Source organism: Chiloscyllium plagiosum, unplaced genomic scaffold (genome assembly GCF_037043375.1).
Source record: "Chiloscyllium plagiosum isolate Xiang-an unplaced genomic scaffold, Cpla_swu_hap1 HiC_scaffold_29, whole genome shotgun sequence".
In the NCBI taxonomy this organism is placed as follows: domain Eukaryota; kingdom Metazoa; phylum Chordata; class Chondrichthyes; order Orectolobiformes; family Hemiscylliidae; genus Chiloscyllium; species Chiloscyllium plagiosum.
The window spans coordinates 808422-828704 of record NW_028270167.1 but is presented as its reverse complement, the minus strand read 5'-3'; the positions used below and the strand labels follow the sequence as shown (position 1 = coordinate 828704).

Sequence of the window (20283 nt, the reverse complement as noted above, 5' to 3'; positions counted from 1 at the left end):
TGTTTCCGCTGATGGGTGAGTGCCGAACCAGAGGACACAGCTTAAAAATACGGGGTAGACCATTTATGACAGAGCTCAGGAGAAACTTCTTCACCCAGAGTGTGGTGGCTGTGTGGAATGCTCTGCCCCAGAGGGCAGTGGAGGCCCAGTCTCTGGATTCATTTAAGGAAGAGTTGGATAGAGCTCTCAAGGATAGTGGAATCAAGGGTTATGGAGATAAGGCAGGAACAGGATACTGATTAAGGATGATCAGCCATGATCATATTGAATGGTGGTGCAGGCTCGAAGGGCTGAATGGCCTACTCCTGCACCTATTGTCTATTGTCCATTGTCTATTGAGATAGATTGGAATGGATGAGGGGGGCACAGAAATTGAGGTGACCAATGTCAGTTCAAAGTTGTCGATGAACAAGTTGAGCGCGGGTAAACAGCCAGAGGGAAGGGTCCAGGTGGGGGGAGAGTGTTGGAGGTGGGTGAAGAACTCTATGGGATGGGTTGAGGACTCTTGTCCAAAGAAACGGGCATAGAGGCAAAGGCAATTAAAGAAGAGGTCAATGTCATGAAGTGCTGAAAATTCATTAATGTGGGAACGTAGATGGATAAAGCTCAGACCTTTGCGGAGTACAAAGCAGTGGAGAGATGTGGAATCCCCGAAGGAGGAAGGTTCCAGAGGGGCATGAATATCTCTGAATTGCTGAGCTTATTCACACAGTGAGTAGGTAGGGTCTGCAATGCACTGCCTGGAAATATGATGGAGACAGGTTCAAGGGGGACATTCAAAAAGGGCATTGTATGGTAATTTGGATCAAAATAGTGTTCCTTTCCCCTTACAACACCATTACCCAAAAGGAGACTGGGGCAATCTTTCATATTAACCCTTTCAGAGCTGTCCCGTCAACCAGTCCCACAGCTGCCAGTCCCTGACCCCAGTCAATACCTTCACCTACCTCTAATCTTTCAGACTGGCCAAACATCCAGGAGTTAGGAATTAATCTCTAAATTGTATCATGTTCAGCTCCAGAAATAAATCAGTAGATATTAAAATAATTTTTGCATTGGTCTTTCACATTTTAGGTTATTAATTATAAAAATATCAGTGAATACAGAAAGGCCACTGAATTGATTGAAAGGTTTTTAAAAGGACCTGGCGCTTCAGTTGTTACTGCCAGCAGGAGGCAGTATTGTCTGTCTCACCATTTAATACAGTTTAAAGCCACACCCTGCTGTCTCCTCATTGCATCTGCAATCAACTATTTGAAGTTAAAAATTACACATCAGTTTATAGTCCAACAAGTACAAGCTTTTTGGAGCGCTGCTCCTTCTTCAGGTAGCTTGTGGGGCAGGATCACAGGACACAGAATTTATAGTAAAAGATCAAAGTATGCGATGTATTGAACAAACCTAGATTGCTAGGTGAAAGTGAGCACTGCAGATGCTGGAGATTAGAGTAAAGAGTGTGATGCTGGAAAAGCACAGCAGGCCAGGCAGTATCTGAGGAGCAAGAGAATCGACATTTTTTTTCTCTCCTTTTTCTATAATTTAACCCCCACACTACCACCTAACTGCGGTAGTGCTTATTTTTTCCCCAGCACCCATGGTGTGTGTGTGCAGGTGTGAGACACAGTGAAAGACACAAAGTGCACCAATCTTTATTCAAATTCCACCACCAGGAAGATAGGAAAACACCCGGGTGGCCAGTGACAAACACTGCCCTTCACATCAAAGGGCAGTGCTGTGTGATCAAAACAGTGAAGGGGAGGGCAGGGACTAAATCAAAATAGAATTGGAGGGAGAAATGATGCACTCCACTCCCTGCGGCGCCCACCTCTCCCTGAACAACTCCAGGGTGTTGGTGGACACCGCGTGCTCCTTCTCCAAGGACACCCGGGCTCTAACATAACCGCGGAAGAGGGGCAGGCAGTCGGCCCTAACGACCCCCTCCGCGGCCCGCTGCCTGGACCTGTTTATGGCCAGTTTGGCCAGGCCCAGGAGCAGACCCACGAGGAGGTCTTCAGACCTGCCCTCCTTCCTCCGTACCGGGTGCCCAAAGATCAGGAGCGTGAGACTGAAGTGCAGCCAAAAACAGAGGAGAAGGTTTTTAAGGAAATCAAAAAGGGAGTGCAAACGCCCACACCCAATATACACGTGGTCCACGGACTCCACAGCGCCACAGAACAAGCAGTTGGGCTGGGAGTCCGTGAACCACCGCAATCTGTGGTTGCAGGGGACTGCTGCGTGCAGCACCCTCCACCCCAGATCCCCGAGAGAAAGGGGGAGGACTCCCGCGTAGAGAGGAGAATCGACATTTTGGGAAAAAGCCCTTCATCAGGAAGGGCTTAAACCCAGATTGCTGTTAATCACTTTAATCACTTAGAATGGGTTGCAAATTTCGATTCATTAACATGTAAATCCCAGAATTTCTTTCAAGTCACATTCCCGAGATAGTTTAAAGTTTTATAAAAAAGTGACATCTCAGCTCAGACAATCAAGAAGCCACCTTTTTGAAGGCATCTTTGATATTTTATGAGGACACATTGACAGCATTCTTGATGGAGGTGGGGTGAAACATGCAGGTTTAGATGATAATCAAGAAGCTACATTATTATTACTGAGACTTATGTTTTATTCCAGGACTAATTGACTCTTCCATAGTAATTCACTATAAGCCCAAACCCCTCGATTAGATTCCAGTCTGTAATTCACTCCTGGGTATATGTTATTCTATATATAAACCAACTGAACCCCTCGATTAGATTCCAGTTCCTATCTCTTCTGTGTATCTGATATTTCAGAATGTTTGTGTTGACTGGAACATGTTGAATGAGTTATCATGGAAATTGCGTTTTGTGGAGGATGTCTATTGCAGGTTTCAGTCTCTGAGGTAAGATGTTAGTGATAAGTTTGTGGTCTGCACTCAGCCCTGCTGCTGCTGCTTTATTTCCTGTTCAATACTCAGAGCTCCATCAACAGCAGCTATCAAACCTGCAAGCACATCATAAGCCCCACTGAGCGAGAGTTGCAGATTGATTCACACTGAGGCTTCAGTTAATCTCCTGCTGTCACCGACACCTCACCTCATGCTTCATTTCCTCTTTCTGGACGTTTCTCAAAGAAACTTGCAGCAGCAACCTCGCAATTTTTAAACAAGTCTGTCCTGCTGCCTACTGGACTGTGAGGATGCAGGGACAATGCTCCATAACTCTATTGGCTGTGGTCATTCTGCTGTTTGGTGAGTTTAGCTCATGGTCAGTACAAACTTTGGAGAAAAGATGGTTATGGAACTTTACGTTAGTTTTTATTAATCTTCCACATCGTCTTCAAAACAGTTCCACCATTTGGTCACATGATTGACTCTGCAACAGCACTTGATCCCATAACCAAGGGTTTGACAGCTCATTGTATTACTGAGTGAGTGCCGCACTGTCGGAGGGTCAGTGCTGAGGGAGTGCCACACTGTCAGGGGGGTCAGTGCTGAGGGAGTGCCGCACTGTCGGAGGGTCAGTGCTGAGAGAGTGCCGCACTATCGGAGGGTCATTGCTGAGAGAGTGTTTCTTTTGGATGAGATGTTAAATTGAGGGCCTGACATCCCTCAGTGATGTAAAAGATGCAATGACAGTATTTTAATGAAAAGCAGGAGTGTGTGTCCCTGACTTTGCCAATTATTTAACCTTCAAACAACATCAAAAATGGATAAAGCTAATTCGAAACCCCACATCCAAAATTCAAATTAGGTTCAGTGTTAGACAGCTTTCATTAAAAAACTGGCACACCTACACAGTGTTAATGGGTTAATAGATTATTGGGTTAATGGATTAATGGATTAAACAGTTTCAACCTGTCTTTGTGGGGCCATCCTCTTTTTGCGATGCTGATTTGTCACATTATGACTAACTGTTTGGGAACGGACTGACAACTACTTGGAATCAATGCTGGCAGAACTTCCCTGACTGTTAGATATTTAACTGATCGAGTTATTAAGATTTTGCAGCTGTGAAAGAGCCCCTTCTGTCAATCATGCCTGTGCTAATCATCAGGCAATGATCTATTCTCATTCCATTTCCCAGCACTTTGCCCACAAACTTGTGATATTTCAAGTGTTCATCTAAACAATTCTCAAATGTCACGAAGGCTTCTGCCTCTACCTTCCTTTTAGGCAATGAGTTCCAAAAGTCCACCACCCTCTGTGTGAAAAATATCTTTCCTCAAATCCTCTTTAAACCTCCTGCTCCTCATCTTAAAATTGTGCCCGCCTTGTTACTGACCACTTTACTCCGGGGAAATGTTTCTGTTCTATCTGCACCCTCAGAACTTTGGACACTTCCAACCATCTCTGTTCTGAGGAAAACAACCCCAGACAATCCAGTTTCTCTTCATAGTTAAATTGTTCCAGACCAGGCAACATCCTGGTGAATCTCCTCTGTACATTCTTTTGTGCAATCCCATCCTTCCTATTGTGTTGCAAACAGAACTGCATACAGTACTACAACTGTGGCCTCACTAATGTTTTATACATTTCCATATACTGGTTTGATAAAGACATTCCTAACCAGTTTATCTACCTGTCATGCTCCTCTCAAGATCTATGAATCTGGACACCAAGGTAAATCTGCTCCTCTCTACGTCCTTGGGTCCGACTTTTCCACGTGTTCACCTTGCCTTGTTAGTTCACCCACAATGCATCACTTTTCAGCATTAAATTCCAATTGCTGCCGTTAAACCTATCTGACCAGCCCACCTCTATCATCCTCACTATTTGCCACAGCACCAAATTTCATATTATCTGTAAATTTATTGATCATACTTTCTAACATTACTTTCTAGATTATTAATGTACACAACAAACTTGCAGGTATATTACTGGATATAGACTTCCAATCACAAAAACACCTGACCACCATCAACCTCTACTTCCTGCCACTAAGGCAATTTTGGATCCAATATGTCAAATTGTCCTGGATCCCATGGGCTCTTAGCTTCTTAACCAGTCTGCCGTGTGAGACCATATCAAACGTTTTACTAAAGTTAATGTTAATGACATCAACTGCACTACCCGCACCCAGAAAAATTCAATCAAATTTATGAGACATAACCACCCCCTGACAGTCTGCTGACTAGCCTTGACTAATCCTTGCCTCTCCAAGTGGAGATTAATTTTGTTCATCAGACTTTCTCCAGTTGTTCCCCTACCATATATTGTAGACTCACTGGCCTATATTTTTCTGATTTATCCCTACCAGCCTCTTGAATGATGGCACTACTTTAGATGCTCTCCAGTTCTCTGGAATCTCTCCTGTGGCCAGAGAGGATTTGAAAATTAATGTCAGATTCCCTGAAATTCCCTTTCTTGTCTCCCACAGCAGTTTTGGATGCACCTCCTCTGGGCTTGGGCCTTTAAGCCTGCTAAAACCGCTAAAGCTCCTCCCTCCCAGTGCTAATTTGTCCAAGTCTTTCACAGTCCCTCTCTCTGATTTCTATACCTTTATCATCCTTTTTGATAGTGTTTTCAGACAAAAACTACTTATTTAAAACCTGAGCTCTGACTGCTGGCTCCACACACAGATTGTCACTTTGATCTGTAATGGGCTCTGCTCTTTCCCTGGTAATTCTCCTGCTTGGAGTTTACTTACAAAACACTTTAGATTTTCTAATGCTCCCCACAGTATTATTTTTCACATCCCTTCTTCATCTCTTAGTCATAAATAAACAAAATTGATTTACGTTTTCTAAGAAATGTTTAATTTAACTTGTCATTTCACTTTCATGTTTAGTGTTTTTAGCTTTGAGATCTTACTAATGGAGGATTTCTGTTGAAATATGGAATGTCCAGCAACAGCCATTCAGCCAAATTCCTCTGCTCCTAACCTCATTCATCCCTGCAGGTGTCATCAATAAATGTTGTTATTCATTTCTACACTATTTTAATTTTAAGCTAAGAAATATTTCCTGACATTATTGGAATTTTTCATAAGATAGCTGGAAAGCAAAACAGGATTAGAAATAAAACTGAGAAATGAACAGAACAAGTCACTTTGTGGTATTTTCATTTTATTGAATCGTTTAAGGTTTTGCTGCTCATCCTGGAGCTGCTCTGTAGCTTGTCCTGTTGGTTTGATGATGGACACAGTGCAGGTAATGTCCTTTGTGCTAACCTCAGCCAGTGCAGGAATAGAAGTCATGTCTTGGTGTCCAGCCAACCATCTAACCAGACTCCCCCATGTGTACAACACCCTGGGGTACACACACCCTAGCAGATCCCCTGTCGCCCAAACCAGGGGAGAATCCCCACAGCAACTTTCATTCAAAATGGACAGTAACAAGAACAGAAATGAAACTGAAGGAATAGCTATTAAAGAATGACTATGTAAGTGTGACTGGAATATAAGAATGCAACTGAGTTTGTTTCTGTCTCTTACAGGGATCTCAGAAGGGGAACATGGTGAGAAAACTTCACAACTTTTCATCCTGATTTCTGAAATTAAACAAATTCCTAACGTGTTTAACAACAGGCTAATGTTACAGGTTTCTACAACATTTCTGATTGAGACTTTACTTCTCCTCATAGATGTCGTGACAGTGAATGAGAACTCAGTGACTTTAACCTGCCCATTGGATGAACCTGCTTCCTGGTTTGAAGGGACTGGCACAAGTGAATTGGGAAAGGAAAAAACTCTCACTTTATCAGCCAACAATGGCATTTCAAAAGGCCATTTCCGTTGTGAAGCTAACAACAAAAAACGTTACTTTTATGTCAATGTGAGAGGTAACTGCACAAACATATTCAGAAGAATGATTTGGAGGGAGTGGGCGAGGGGATTGAAAGTGTTAGCAACTGTCTTGTTGGGGAAACAAAATTTCAGGTCTAATCAAATTTGAACTCTATTAACGTTCCTGATCCTCATCGTTCCCTGAATGAAATGTTCAGAGTTCTCAGACCATGTATCTCAGGGTAATGCAGACATTGCTACAATCCATCTGGTCTGGTCTCTGCTGAGTGCAAGTGTTATTTAAAAAGAGGCAGGAAGGAAATGGTACCTCAGTGAGAGAGGGAACACTGTGAGGAACCTGGACAGTTTGGCTAAATGGCTGGTTTCTGTGTTAATTCCAGCGTATCCAACAGGTGAAGTCTATTCTGGTGAAGTGTAAACAACCTTGTGATGAAACTGTCTCTCTCTCTCTCTCCTTCCCCCAGTTTGTGGAGACTGTATTGACCTCGGCATGGGCACAGTGATTGGAATCATTTGTGGAGATCTGTTGTTTACCCTCTTGGTGGTCACGGGTGTTTATTGTTTTGCCAAGAAGCGAGGAGGACACTCGAAAGGTGGGATTTTAAAAAAAATTGTTGTCAATCCAGCTGCTGGTTGTGCTTTTCTGAATTAAGCTGCAATATTTGCCAGCAGAGTTTGAAACAGAAAGAATCATTCAGTGAAGCTGACGAGGGATCTGCAGGAGCAACTGTCAGCTCATCCAATCAGAGAAACCCGCCCCAAAACCCCACCCCATAACCCCCGTCCCAAAACCCCAGCTCCTTAAACTCTGCCCCATAATCCTTGCCCCATAACCCCCGCACTATAACCCCCACCCGTAACCCCCCACCCCGTAACCCCCGCCCCGTAACTCCCGCCCTGTAACCCCCGGCCCATAACCCCCGGCCCATAACCAGTGCCCATAACCCCCGCTACATAACCTCCACCCCATAGCCCCTTCCCTATAACCCCCACCTCATAACAATTGCCCCATAACAATTGCCCCATAACCCTTGCCCCATAACCCTTGCCCCATTACCCCTGCCCCATTACCCCTGTCCCAGTCGTGAGGTCTTGTTGCAGCTCTATAAAACTTTGGTTAGACCGCACTTGGAATACTGCGTCCAGTTCTGGTCGCCCTATTATAGGAAAGATGTGGATGCTTTGGAGAGGGTTCAGAGGAGGTTTACCAGGATGCTGCCTGGACTGGAGGGCTTATCTTATGAAGAGAGGTTGACTGAGCTCGGACTTTTTTCATTGGAGAAAAGGAGGAGGACAGGGGACCTAATTGAGGTAAACAAGATAATGAGAGGCATCGATAGAGTCGATAGCCAGAGACTATTTCCCAGGGCAGAAATGACTAACACGAGGGGTCATAGTTTTAAGCTGGTTGGAGGAAAGTATAGAGAGGATGTCAGAGGCGGGTTCTTTACACAGAGAGTTGTGAGAGCATGGAATGCGTTGCCAGCAGCAGTTGTGGAGGCAGGGTCATTGGGGACATTTAAGAGACTCCTGGACATGCATATGGTCACAGAAATTTGAGGGTGCATACATGAGGATCAGTGGTCAGCACAACATCGTGGGCTGAAGGGCCTGTTCTGTGCTGTACTGTTCTATGTTCTATGTTCTAACAATTGCCCCATAACCTTTGCCCCATTATCCCTGCCTCATTACCCCTGCCCATAACCCCCACCCCGTAACCCCGCCCCATAGCTCCTTCCCCATAACCCCCACCCCATACCAATTGCCCCATACACCTTGCCCCATAACCCCCGCCCCATAACCCCTGCCCCATAACCCCTGCCCCATAACCCCTGCCCCATAACCCCCACCCCATACCCCTTGCCCCATACCCCTTGCCCCATACCTCTTGCCCCATAACCCCTTCCCCATAACCCCTTCCCCATAACCACTTCCCCATAACCCCGCCCCATAACCCCTGCCCCATAACCCCTTCCCCATAACCACTTCCCCATAACCCCCGCCCCATAACCCCCACCCCATAACAATTGCCCCATGACAACTGTCAGCTCATCCAATCAGAGAAACCCGCCCCATAACCCCGCCCCATAACCCCCGTCCCATAACCCCATGTTAGGCTCATTCAGAAGGTCAGGAGGAATGGGATTCAGGGGAACATAGCTGTCTGGATACAGAATTGACTGGCCAACAGAAGACAGCGAGTGGTAGTAGAAGGAAAATATTCTGCCTGGAAGTCTGTGGTGAGTGGTGTTCCACAGGGCTCTGTCCTTGGGCCTCTACTGTTTGTAATTTTTATTAATGACTTGGATGAGGGGATTGAAGGATGGGTCAGCAAGTTTGCAGATGACACAAAGTTTGGAGGTGTCATTGACAGTATAGAGGGCTGTTGTAGGCTGCAGCGGGACATTGACAGGATGCAGAGATGGGCTGAGAGGTGGCAGATGGAGTTCAACCTGGATAAATGCGAGGTGATGCATTTTGGAACGTCGAATTTGAAAGCTGAGTACAGGATTAAAGACAGGATTCTTGGCAGTGTGGAGGAACAGAGGGATCTTGGGCTGCAGGTACATAGATCCCTTAAAATTGCCATCCAGGTGGATAGGGTTGTTAAGAAAGCATATGGTGTTTTGGCTTTCATTAACAGGGGGATTGAGTTTAAGAGTCGTGAGATCTTGTTGCAGCTCTATAAAACTTTGGTTAGACCGCACTTGGAATACTGCGTCCAATTCTGGTCGCCCTATTATAGGAAAGATGTGGATGCTTTGGAGAGGGTTCAGAGGAGGTTTACCAGGATGCTGCCTGGAATGGAGGGCTTATCTTATGAGGAGAGGTTGACTGAGCTCGGACTTTTTTCATTGGAGAAAAGGAGGAGGAGAGGGGACCTAATTGAGGTATACAAGGTAATGAGAGGCATAGATAGAGTCGATAGCCAGAGGCTATTTCCCAGGGCAGAAATGACTAACACGAGGGGTCATAGTTTTAAGCTGGTTGGCGGAAAGTATAGAGAGGATGTCAGAGGCGGGTTCTTTACACAGAGAGTTGTGAGAGCATGGAATGCGTTGCCAGCAGCAGTTGTGGAGGCAAGGTCATTGGGGACAGTTAAGAGACTGCTGGACATGCGTATGGTCACAGAAATCTGAGGGTGCATACATGAGGATCAGTGGTCGGCACAACATCGTGGGCTGAAGGGCCTGTTCTGTGCTGTACTGTTCTATGTTCTATGTTCTAACAATTGCCCCATAACCCTTGCCCCATTACCCCTGCCCCATAACCCCCACCCTGTAACCCCGCCCCATAGCCCCTCCCCATAACCCCCGCCCCATAACAATTGCCCCATAACAATTGCCCCATAACCCTTTCCCCATAACCCCTCCCCATAACCCCGCCCCATAACCCTTGCCACATAACCCCTGCCCCATAACCCCTTCCCCATAACTCCTGCCCCATAACCCCCCCATGCCCCTTGCCCCATACCCCTTGCCCCATAACCCCTTCCCCATAACCCCTTCCCCATAACCCCTTCCCCATAACCCCTTCCCCATAACCCTTGCCCCATAACCCTTGCCCCATATCCCTTGCCCCATAACCCCCACCCCATAACCCCCACCCCATAACCCCCGCCCCATAACCCCCGCCCCATAAACACTGCACTATAACCACTGCACCTGCTCAGACAGGAACCAACCACCAACAGAATTCAACCTGTCCCAAAACTGCAAGAGATCCTCATGGCATCATACTGTTTGGGCCTGGGAGGGTTTGATGGGGATGATGTAGAGAGAGCTTCACTCTGTATCTAACTCCATGCTGTCCCTGCCCTGGGAGTGATTGATGGGGGGAGACAGTGTAGGAGATTGATGAAAACTCCTCTTTTGTTGGCCATGATAGATGGTAGGTGGGTGAGGGTCTGTCCCTGTGTGATTGACAGTGGCTTGTATCTCTGTGGTGAATGGTTGTTAAGCTAACCATGAGCATGGGTTTGCTACACAGCTGCCTGCTGATGTATCCATGCCCCGTTTTCTGAATTGCTTCTGTTTTGTTTACAGAATTCCGCCACCCGCAGTTTGAACCTATGGAGACTCCGGGAGGTCGAAGCACCAACACGCCAGCTTCCCATGAACAATCCCATTACGCGGTAAAGACTGTGGACCATGCTTCCTAGTTCCTATCATTATAGAAGTCTCTAATCCTGAACCATCCCCTGATTTTCGTTGCTCCCGATGTGGTCTCCTTTTCATTGGGGAGACTGGACGCCTTCTTGCACAGCGCTTTAGGGAACATCTCTGGGACACCCGCACCAATCAACCACACTGCCCTGTGGCCCAACATTTCAACTCCCCCTCCAACTCAGCCGAGGACATGCAGGTCCTAGGCCTCCTCCACCGCCACTCCCTCACCACCCGACGCCTGGAGGAAGAATGCCTCATCTTCTGCCTTGGAACACTTCGACCTCAGGGCATCAATGTGGACTTCACCAGTTTCCTAATTTTCCCTCGTCCTACCTTACCCCAGCTCCAAACTTCCAGCTCAGCACTGTCCCCATGACCTGTCCCACCTGCCAATCTCCCTTCCCACCTATCCACTCCCCCTCCTCTCTGACCTGTCACCTCCATCCCCACCCCCATTCACTTATTGTACTCTTTGCTACCTTCTCCCCAGCCCCACCCCTCTCCCATTCATGTCTCCACCCCAGAGGCTCCCTGCCTTATTCCTGATGAAGGGCTTTTGCCCAAAACGTTGATTTTCCTGCTCCTTGGATGCTGCCTGACGAGTTGTGCTTTTCCAGCACCACTCTGATCTTGACTCTGATCTCCAGCATCTGCAGTCCTCACTTTCACCATCCCATGATCCTGCCCAGCATCATCCTCCTGATCATTAACAAACCCTGCTCCCTCACCATCCTCCATCAATCCCCTGGACAACACTCTGCCCAAGCCCTTTCTGTGGTTACACTACCATCGAACAGTGTCAGTCAGTTTTCATGGTCCCACTCCACACCAACAGTTCAGTCTTTTGGAATAGTGTTGAATCCATTGCTGTTCCCAACCCGAATAGTGAATTTAAGGAATTCTGGATCCGCAATTGGGCAAACTTGATGGGCCAAAGGGCCTCTTCTGGACTGGTTGGTTTTATGAATAGTCATAGATGAGGTCGAAGTTTTGAGAGGGACCTGAGGGAATTTCTCAGTTAAAGGGCTCAGTGGATGGTACCATTAAACCAGCAAGCTAGAGGACCCCATGGGTCTTGATGGGATTACATAGATCAAGAGGGATTTGAAAACAAAAATGAGAATTTTAAAACCACGGTCTTGCGACTGGGAGTCACAGAGTGTCACAGAGTCATACAGCATGGAAACAGACCCTTCAGTCCAACTCTTCAGACCAACCAGATATCCCAATCTGACCAAGTCCCATTTGCCAACACTTGGCCCATATCCCTCCAAACCCTTTCTATTCATATACCCATTGCCTTTTCAATGTTATAATTGTACCAGCCTCCACCACTTCTTCTTGCAGCTCATTCCATACACGTACCACCCTCTGCATGAAAACGTTGCCCCTTAGATCCCTTTTAACTCTTTCCCCTCTCACCATAAACCTATGGCCTCTAGATTTCAGTGGGCAGTGTGACAATGTGTCTTATTGAGAGGTGATGGTGAATAGGGCTCCGTGCAGTCAAGTTTCCAGATATTAGAAAAATACTGAGCACCCAAGGGTGTTCTGGAAAGAGGGAGAGCACCCATGGGTGTTCTGGAAAGAGGGAGAGCACCCATGGGTGTTCTGGACTGAGGCGAGATTGTCTGTAACAAAGATGTGAGCCCCCACAGATTTTCCATTGTGCTTCCTACATCGATCACCTCTTCAGAGCACCCCATACCCATCCTCTCACTGTCTCACTCTCTGTCATGGTTTACATTCAGTGTTATTTATAAAACTGATTCCCTTTCCTCTTCTGACATTTTTGTTTTTCAGCCAATCAAAAGTGGACAGCGAGATGTTTACGACAAGTTGCAGCGATAAATCAGAGTGAGAAATGGATCTCCTACACCTCCTTGATCTCCTGGATTTCTCTCACTGTCCTTCCCACAAGTAACCCAACAATATAAACATACGCCTGTCCTAAACACCTTGATTCTCCCTCCTGAAGTGAGTGCTATGTACTTCACCAGGGCTGTAGTAAATCATTCGACCGTGGGAGGCATCAGTGATGCTGGTACATTTGCACTAAGAATGAGAGACATTGGTGAGAAACTCGCATGCTACTAGATTTCTCAATTAAATTTCCTCTTACTCCTCTCTTCTCCAGGGAGAACAATCCCAGCTTCTCCAGTGTCTACACATTCCCTGATGTCCCTCCTCATCCTGAAACCATCTTTATAAATGGAAACAGACCCTTCAGTCCAACTCTTCAGACCAACCAGATATCCCAATCTGACCAAGTCCCATTTGCCAACACTTGGCCCATATCCCTTGGCCCAGCTTTGTGGGTGGCACGGTGGCACAGTGGTTAGCACTGCTGCCTCACAGCGACAGAGACCCGGGTTCAATTCCCACCTCAGGCGACTGTCTGTGTGGAGTTTGCACGTTCTCCCCGTGTCTGCGTGGGTTTCCTCCGGGTGCTCCGGTTTCCTCCCACAGTCCAAAGATGTGCAGGTCAGGTGAATTGGCCATGCTAAATTACCCGTAGTGTTAGGTAAGGGGTAAATGTAGAGGTATGGGTGGGTTGCGCTTTGGCGGGGCGGTGTGGACTTGTTGGGCCGAAGGGCCTGTTTCCACACTGTATGTAATCTAATCTAATCTAATCTAATCTAAATATCCCTGATCCACGTGTAGTTCCCAGGATAGAGTCTCCCAGCTGGACTCTAACCAGTGATTGCACAGGTTTAAGTTAAAAATGCCTTTGATTTTGTCCTTTAAATGCCAAAACTCCATTTGCTTTCTTAAAAAAGTAGCCAACACTGTCAAGGAATCTGAGCTTGTGGAGTTCCCTCCTGTGAGTGTTCAAGTTTTACTCAATGTCCCAGCCCCAATGTGCTCACTGGGAGAAACATGAAGGTGCGCATTCAGAATCTTCCCTATTAGATACAGACCTTCAACCAGTGGTGTGTGCCCAAGTCAAACCTGATTCACAGAAACCAACCTGTTTTAATAAACTAAAGAACTGCAGATGTTGGGAATCTGCAACAATGACCAGAATTGCTAAAGAAACTCAGCCAGCCTGGCAGGACTCGAAATGTTAACTCTGTTTCTTTCTGCACAGATGCTGCCAGACCTGCTGAGTTTTTCCAGCAATTTCTCGTTGTTTAACCTTTCTCTGTGTTTGTTTAAAAGTGATTTTTCGATGTTCAGTTGCCCAGCCTATCAGCTGTGTCCTTTAGTTAACAATATTCCAACAATTCGTTGAAGGAATGACCAATCAGCAGAGTTGTTATTCTTGTTGATGGAGTGAGAAGGTGTCAGGTGACTCTGAACAATGGGAAGTCTGTTCACTTCTTGTCCACTTGTGGCCACCAATCAGCATGTCCCATCTTCCATCATTGAGGATGGGGATATTTGTGGAGCCGCCTCCTCCAGTGAGTTGTTTAGTCATCCACCACCATTTACGACTGGATGTGGCAGGACTGCGGAGCTTAGATCTGATCTGTCACTCGCTGTTTATGCTGTTGGCATCATAACCGTCATCACTGGCCATGGGTTTAACAGGATCAATGTGGCTGGGGATTAGTTCAGATGCTGGAGACACTAATGAGTGCTCCAGTCATTGACACTTCAAAGTCTCCCATCAGGTGACAAGCCCTGAGTCAGGGGGAGGGGACACAGTCTTGAATTGCTAGATCTGTTCATAGTCTGTTTGATTCAGCACAGTGATAGTGTCACACAACACGATGGAGGGTATCCCCAGTGTGAAGGTGGGGATTTTGTCTACACAAGGACTGTACAGTGGTCACTCTTACCTATACTGTTATGGACAGATACATCTGCAGTCAGCAGATTAGTGAGGATGAGGTCAAGAATGTTTTTTCCTCTTGTTGCTTCCCTCACCACCTGCCGCAGACCCAGTCTGGCAGTTATGTCCTTTAGGACCCGACCAGCTCAAACAGTAGTACTGCTGTTGAGCCTCTTGGTGGTGGGCATTGAAGTCCCCCACCCCCCAGAGTACACTTTGTCCCCTTGCCATCCTCAGTGCTTCCTCTAAGTGTTGTTCCACATGGAGGATACCAATTCATCAGCTGAGCGAGGATGGTACGTGGTAATCAGCAGGAGATTCCTTGCCCGTGTTTGATCTGAAACTTTATGTGGCCCAGAGTGAATGTTGAGGACTCCCCGGGCAACCCCATCCTGACTGTACCATTGTCTGTTGGGGCTGTCCTGTCGGTGGGACAGAGTATATCCAGGAATGGTGATAGTGGGGTCTGGGACATTGTCTGGAAGGTATAATTCCGTGAGTATGTCAAGGTGTTGAATGCCTCATGTGAAAAGCAGCTGTTTCACTTTTAGCATGAAATTTCAGTAAAGAAAGACTTTGCACGGCTGGTTTGCTATCATCATAACCCGTGGCTGAGTTGATGTCAGGTGGTTCAGCCAGTTTTCATCCTATTTCAGGCTTCTTGGGGATTTAATATAACTAAGCAGCTTGCTAGACCATTTCAGAGGGTGTTTCAGAGTTAACCACATTGCTGTGGATCTGACTCACATGTAGGCCAGAACATGTAAGGAGGCAGATTTCCTTCCCCAAATAAGCAGGGCTTTGACAATCATTGATGACAGTTCTGTGGTCACAATTAGGCAAGTGTTTAATTTCAGGTTTTACAACTGAAGTTGATTTCTCTATCTGCTGTGATGGGATTGGAACCCTGTCCCAAGAACATTCACCTGGGTCTCAGGGTTACTTGCCCAGTGACGATATTCATACAGCATGGATCATAATCAATGTCTCAGATTGAGAGCATGATGGGAGAAAAGAGAGCATTCTGGGTAAGAATCAGGTTCATGTTGTCCCCTTTCAAGTATGTACAAGGACAGGTCTTTGTGTGCCAGTAGTCTGAGGTGCTCATGTGCTAATAGACTGAATTACCCATCTGTGGCTGCATGGAGGGTATTATTCTCTCACTCCGAGTGAGAAGCCAGTTGAAAGAAAACCAGACAAAAGAAGTTTGACTGACCTGCAAGCCAGAAAAATCCAAATCAACTGATCAACTATCAATGTTCCACCATTTACTCTTTATGAACAACCCTGAGACTGATCTGCACAACTTTAGGTTTTATCTTTTTTGGACACATTTCTCATGTTTAATTTGTATGTTGCATTATTATTATACATTGCATTTGCTAATTAAAAATTAATTTTTTTCACAAACTCAAGAAATCCTGGTTAAATTTATTTCTATTAAAATATAAATTAATTGGGTCTGAGGAAACGTATCCTCAAGTTAAGGGATCCATCTTTTAACTAAACTTTTTGCAACTAACTCAGAGAGCAAATGAATAATGAAGAGGAACCACTTGATCCCTCCTTGCTGAGAGATTGATTTTTTGGGCTGTCCCATTTGAGACCAGAATACATTGGGGACGTTTCACTGGGGTCTGGCCATCTTACCTAATAATTCCTTCAGGAGGTTTGAGAAGTTAGCTCATCGCCAGCCTCTCCAGGGTAATGCCAATAAATGCCTAACCAGAGATACTCACATCCTGAATATTGCATTTATGCAATTTCTGGTTTCCAGTTACTGGGGAGGATGTTGTATTAGGGTTAAAGTTGGCGACTGCATTAAGCTGCACTCAATTTGATTTTGTCATAAATCCTGGGTTGGGAAATTGGGGAAATCACTCTGGATCTCAGAGGGGCCAGATGTGTCTCCCAAAAGTCTTAACATCAATGTGTAACCAGTTCATGTAAATTGTTCCTAATGTAATATACTAATATATAATATAATATAATTTATACTAATATAACTAATGTAATATACTAAACTAATGTAATATACTAATATATAATATAATATAATTTATACTAATATAACTAATGTAATATACTAAACTAATGTAATATACTAATATATAATATAATATAATTTATACTAATATAACTAATGTAATATACTAAACTTGTTAAAACTCATTTGTCATTATTCCTCTATCATTGTAAATCAAATAGGTGCTTAGACCAGGAACAAGGATTGGTAGCAAGACTTATATAAACCACAGTGCGATATTAACAGTCCCCCCAGATTGGGAGCAATCCCAGTCACTGAGTGACAGCCTGAGAGATTGCTACACATCACTGAGTGCAGTCAACCATTGCAAAAACAGAAAGAGGCTACCATCATATCCAGGTGGGTGTGAGCTTCTCAAGGGCCTGTCTACTCTGAGCTCTTTCCCAGCTGGTGTCACAAACTGCAGTTTACTGAGCGTTCACTCACTGTATCATCTTTCACATGTGTTGAAATAATTCACATGACCTGCAACAAGCATTTCTCTGAACCTCTGCTCTTCATTCTCCCATCAGGCTCGGCAGTGACATTTATTTTCAATAAAACATTGGAATAATAAGCTAGCTGAGTGACAACTGTGTAACCGTTGTCAATTGTCATAAAAACCCATCTGGTTCAGTATCGTCCTTTAGGTAAGTACATCTGCTGTCTTTGCCTGGTCTGGCCACAAACCCATAAAGATGTGGTTGACTTTTAACTGCCCTCTGGGCAATTAGGGACAGGCAATAAGACAGTGATCCCTTATCCTGGAATAAATAGCAAAAATAGAACACACGCACTGACAGAACAAACTACATGATGCAATGAAATTAGTCAATGATCTGCAAAGATTTGTTTTCAAAGTGGAATGCAAGCCACATCCCAGGGTGAATCTGTCTGACCCACTGTCCAGATTTATGCATCCCACACAAAGACCAAGATAATCTTGTTGATCTGCTTTGGTGATCTCCAGGTTAGAAAAATCAAGAGCTTTCTCAAGGCTGATCTGTTACATTTTGGCCAGAGCCTGTGTTGAAGGTGATCAACTTCAAGAATTTGCAAAAGACTATTATCCAGCTATGGTGAGACAGAATTGAAGACGTGCCTGAGAAGATTTATTCATTTTGGCCAGAGAGGGAGAGACAGAGACAGAGCAACCTGGCAGCTTGCAGCTTGTTGTTTTCAAGGGCAAACAAGTCCTGATATCGAAAGCATTCTGCCAAGAGATTGTGTTCCTGTTACATCAGGGATGCTGAACCCACAGACAACTAGCCTGTGGGTCTGAGCAAGGACCAGAGATGAATCAGGATATTTAGATTAGATTAGATTAGATTCCCTAAAATATGGAAACAGGCCCTTCAGACCAACAGGTCCACACTGATCCTCCAAAGAGTAACCCACTCAGATCTATTCCTGTAGCTTATATTTACCCTTGACTAATGCACCAATCACCATGGGCAATTTAGCATGACCAATTCACCTGACCTGCACATCTTTGGACTGTGGGAAGAAACCGGAGCACCCAGAGGAAACCCACGCAGACACGGGGAGAACGTGCAAACTCCACACAGACACTCACCCGAGGCAGGAATCGAACCTGGATCCCTGGTGCTGTGAGGCCGCAGTGCTAACCACTGAGTGGTGAATGTTTGTGAGATACAGCAAATACCTGAACCCCTGGGCCCTACATCCACATGATGTTCCATCCACTCCTCGCACCACAATCATTACGGACCCAATCAGAGTGCCCGGGGAGAATTACAGACATGGCATTGATTATTTCTCTACGTTTCTCACTGTTTAACAACTTAGCCCAACAAGCTCGATTATTGCTGACCCGATGAGCACTACTTTAAACAGAATCAGAAATAGCTAGAAAAATTCAGCAGGTCAGGCAGCAGCTGTGGAGAGAAATCAAGAGTTAACGTTTCGGGTTCAGTGACCTTTCCTCAGAATGGATGGTAGCTAGGAAAAAGGATAGTATTTATACAGAAGTTGGGGTGGGTCGGGGAGGGGCAGGGGGTGGTTTGGGAGGGAGCAAACAATAAGTGGAGATAGAGTCCGCAGAGAGCAAACACCGATAATTGAGTGGCAGCTATGATTTCCCCAGGCTGACAGTTACCATTCCTTTGCCTGTCCAACTGTTGTTCTCTCTCTCGCTGGGAGACAACTCATATCAGATGCAGATTAAAGCTCCCACTACACTGTCCCCACATCAAACACTCCCAGGACAGGGACAGCATGGGGTTAGATACAGAGTAAAGTTCCCACTACACTGTCCCCCATCAAACACTCCCAGGACAGGGACAGCGCGGGGTTAGATACAGAGTAAAGCTCCCTCTACACTGTCCCCCATCAAACACTCCCAGGACAGGGACAGCGTGGGGTTAGATACAGAGTAAAGCTCCCTCTACACTGTCCCCCATCAAACACTCCCAGGACAGGGACAGCATGGGGTTAGATACAGAGTAAAGCTCCCTCTACACTGTCCCCCATCAAACACTCCCAGGACAGGGACAGCATGGGGTTAGATACAGAGTGCAGTTTCTTGTGTTGAAATGGATGGCCTGGCAGCAATAGGTTAATTCTGCATTGCTCTCGACGTTGCTGTGTGCATTTGTAGTGTGTAGGCTGCAGAGTGTTTGCAGAGAGCAGGGTGCGGACTGTGTTGCGGTTTGTTGCTGTGATGTTTACAGTAAGATGCTTGTTCTCTGAGCTTTGTAACTTGTCCCACAGAGTTATCAGTCACATCGCTCAATGTTGCAGGCCCAGCACCAGCCTCAGCTGCAGCTGCTAATGTGCTGCGGTCATGGCCTTGGATTCCTCTTACAAGGCCCACAGACAGGAGCTCTGAGTCAGAGAATGAGGGTCACTGAGGCAGTGAGTGTCAGAGAGAGTGAGTGTCATGAGGTCAAGTGGACCCCCACCTATACTGTCTGGGGGTTGGGAGGAGGTGGGACTGGGTGAGGGCTATTTGAGCAGAAATTGCTCAGTAGGTCTTGCAGTATTTGTGGATAGAAGCCAGAGTTAATGTTTCAAGTCCAGTTACCCTGCAACTCCATAGATGCTGTCAGAACTGCTGAGCTTTGCCAACCATTTCTGGTTTTGTGTCAGATCTCCAGTATCTGCAGTTCACTGTTTGCAATCATTTGCTGTCCCCAGTCATCCTTTCCGTTTGCTTTGCCTTGGCCCCTATGCAGTGATTAGTGACAGAGGTGACAACACTTATCCTGAGATAACAAGAGAATTATTGCAGAGTCGTGATATGAACAGTTACATTTGGAAAGGCAGAATCAGTGGGACCTGATGGAGTGATTATAAATCCATCTGCTCCCCCTAAAAGCTTAGTTAGAACTTCCTGTGTCCACAAGGGACTGTGTATGTCATCCGGAGAATGGGTGGAGCCAATAGAACATGAATATTAACCCCTGACGGGGTTTTATCCAGTTGGTGCTCAATGTAGAGGAGCACTGGTTCATCAGTCGAGGACGGGGAGGATGGAACATGGTAATCAGTGGGAGATTCCCTGTCTGTGATTGATGCCATGACTCCATGAGACTTCATGGGGTCCAGAGTCAATGTTGAGGA

The 20283-nt window shown here is 45.8% G+C and overlaps 1 protein-coding gene across 1 annotated transcript; it reads left to right on the top strand.

The window, feature by feature from the left end:
• The first annotated feature begins 3001 nt into the window (after window positions 1-3001).
• LOC122540503 (T-cell surface glycoprotein CD3 epsilon chain-like) lies at window positions 3002-16082 on the top strand. The gene is made up of 6 exons (XM_043676364.2): window positions 3002-3229; window positions 6416-6436; window positions 6563-6760; window positions 7190-7318; window positions 10772-10860; window positions 12698-16082. The coding sequence occupies exons 1-6, from the start codon at window positions 3178-3180 to the stop codon at window positions 12743-12745; spliced, it is 537 nt and encodes a 178-aa protein (XP_043532299.1). The 5' UTR covers window positions 3002-3177; the 3' UTR covers window positions 12746-16082.
• The last annotated feature ends 4201 nt before the right edge of the window (window positions 16083-20283 follow it).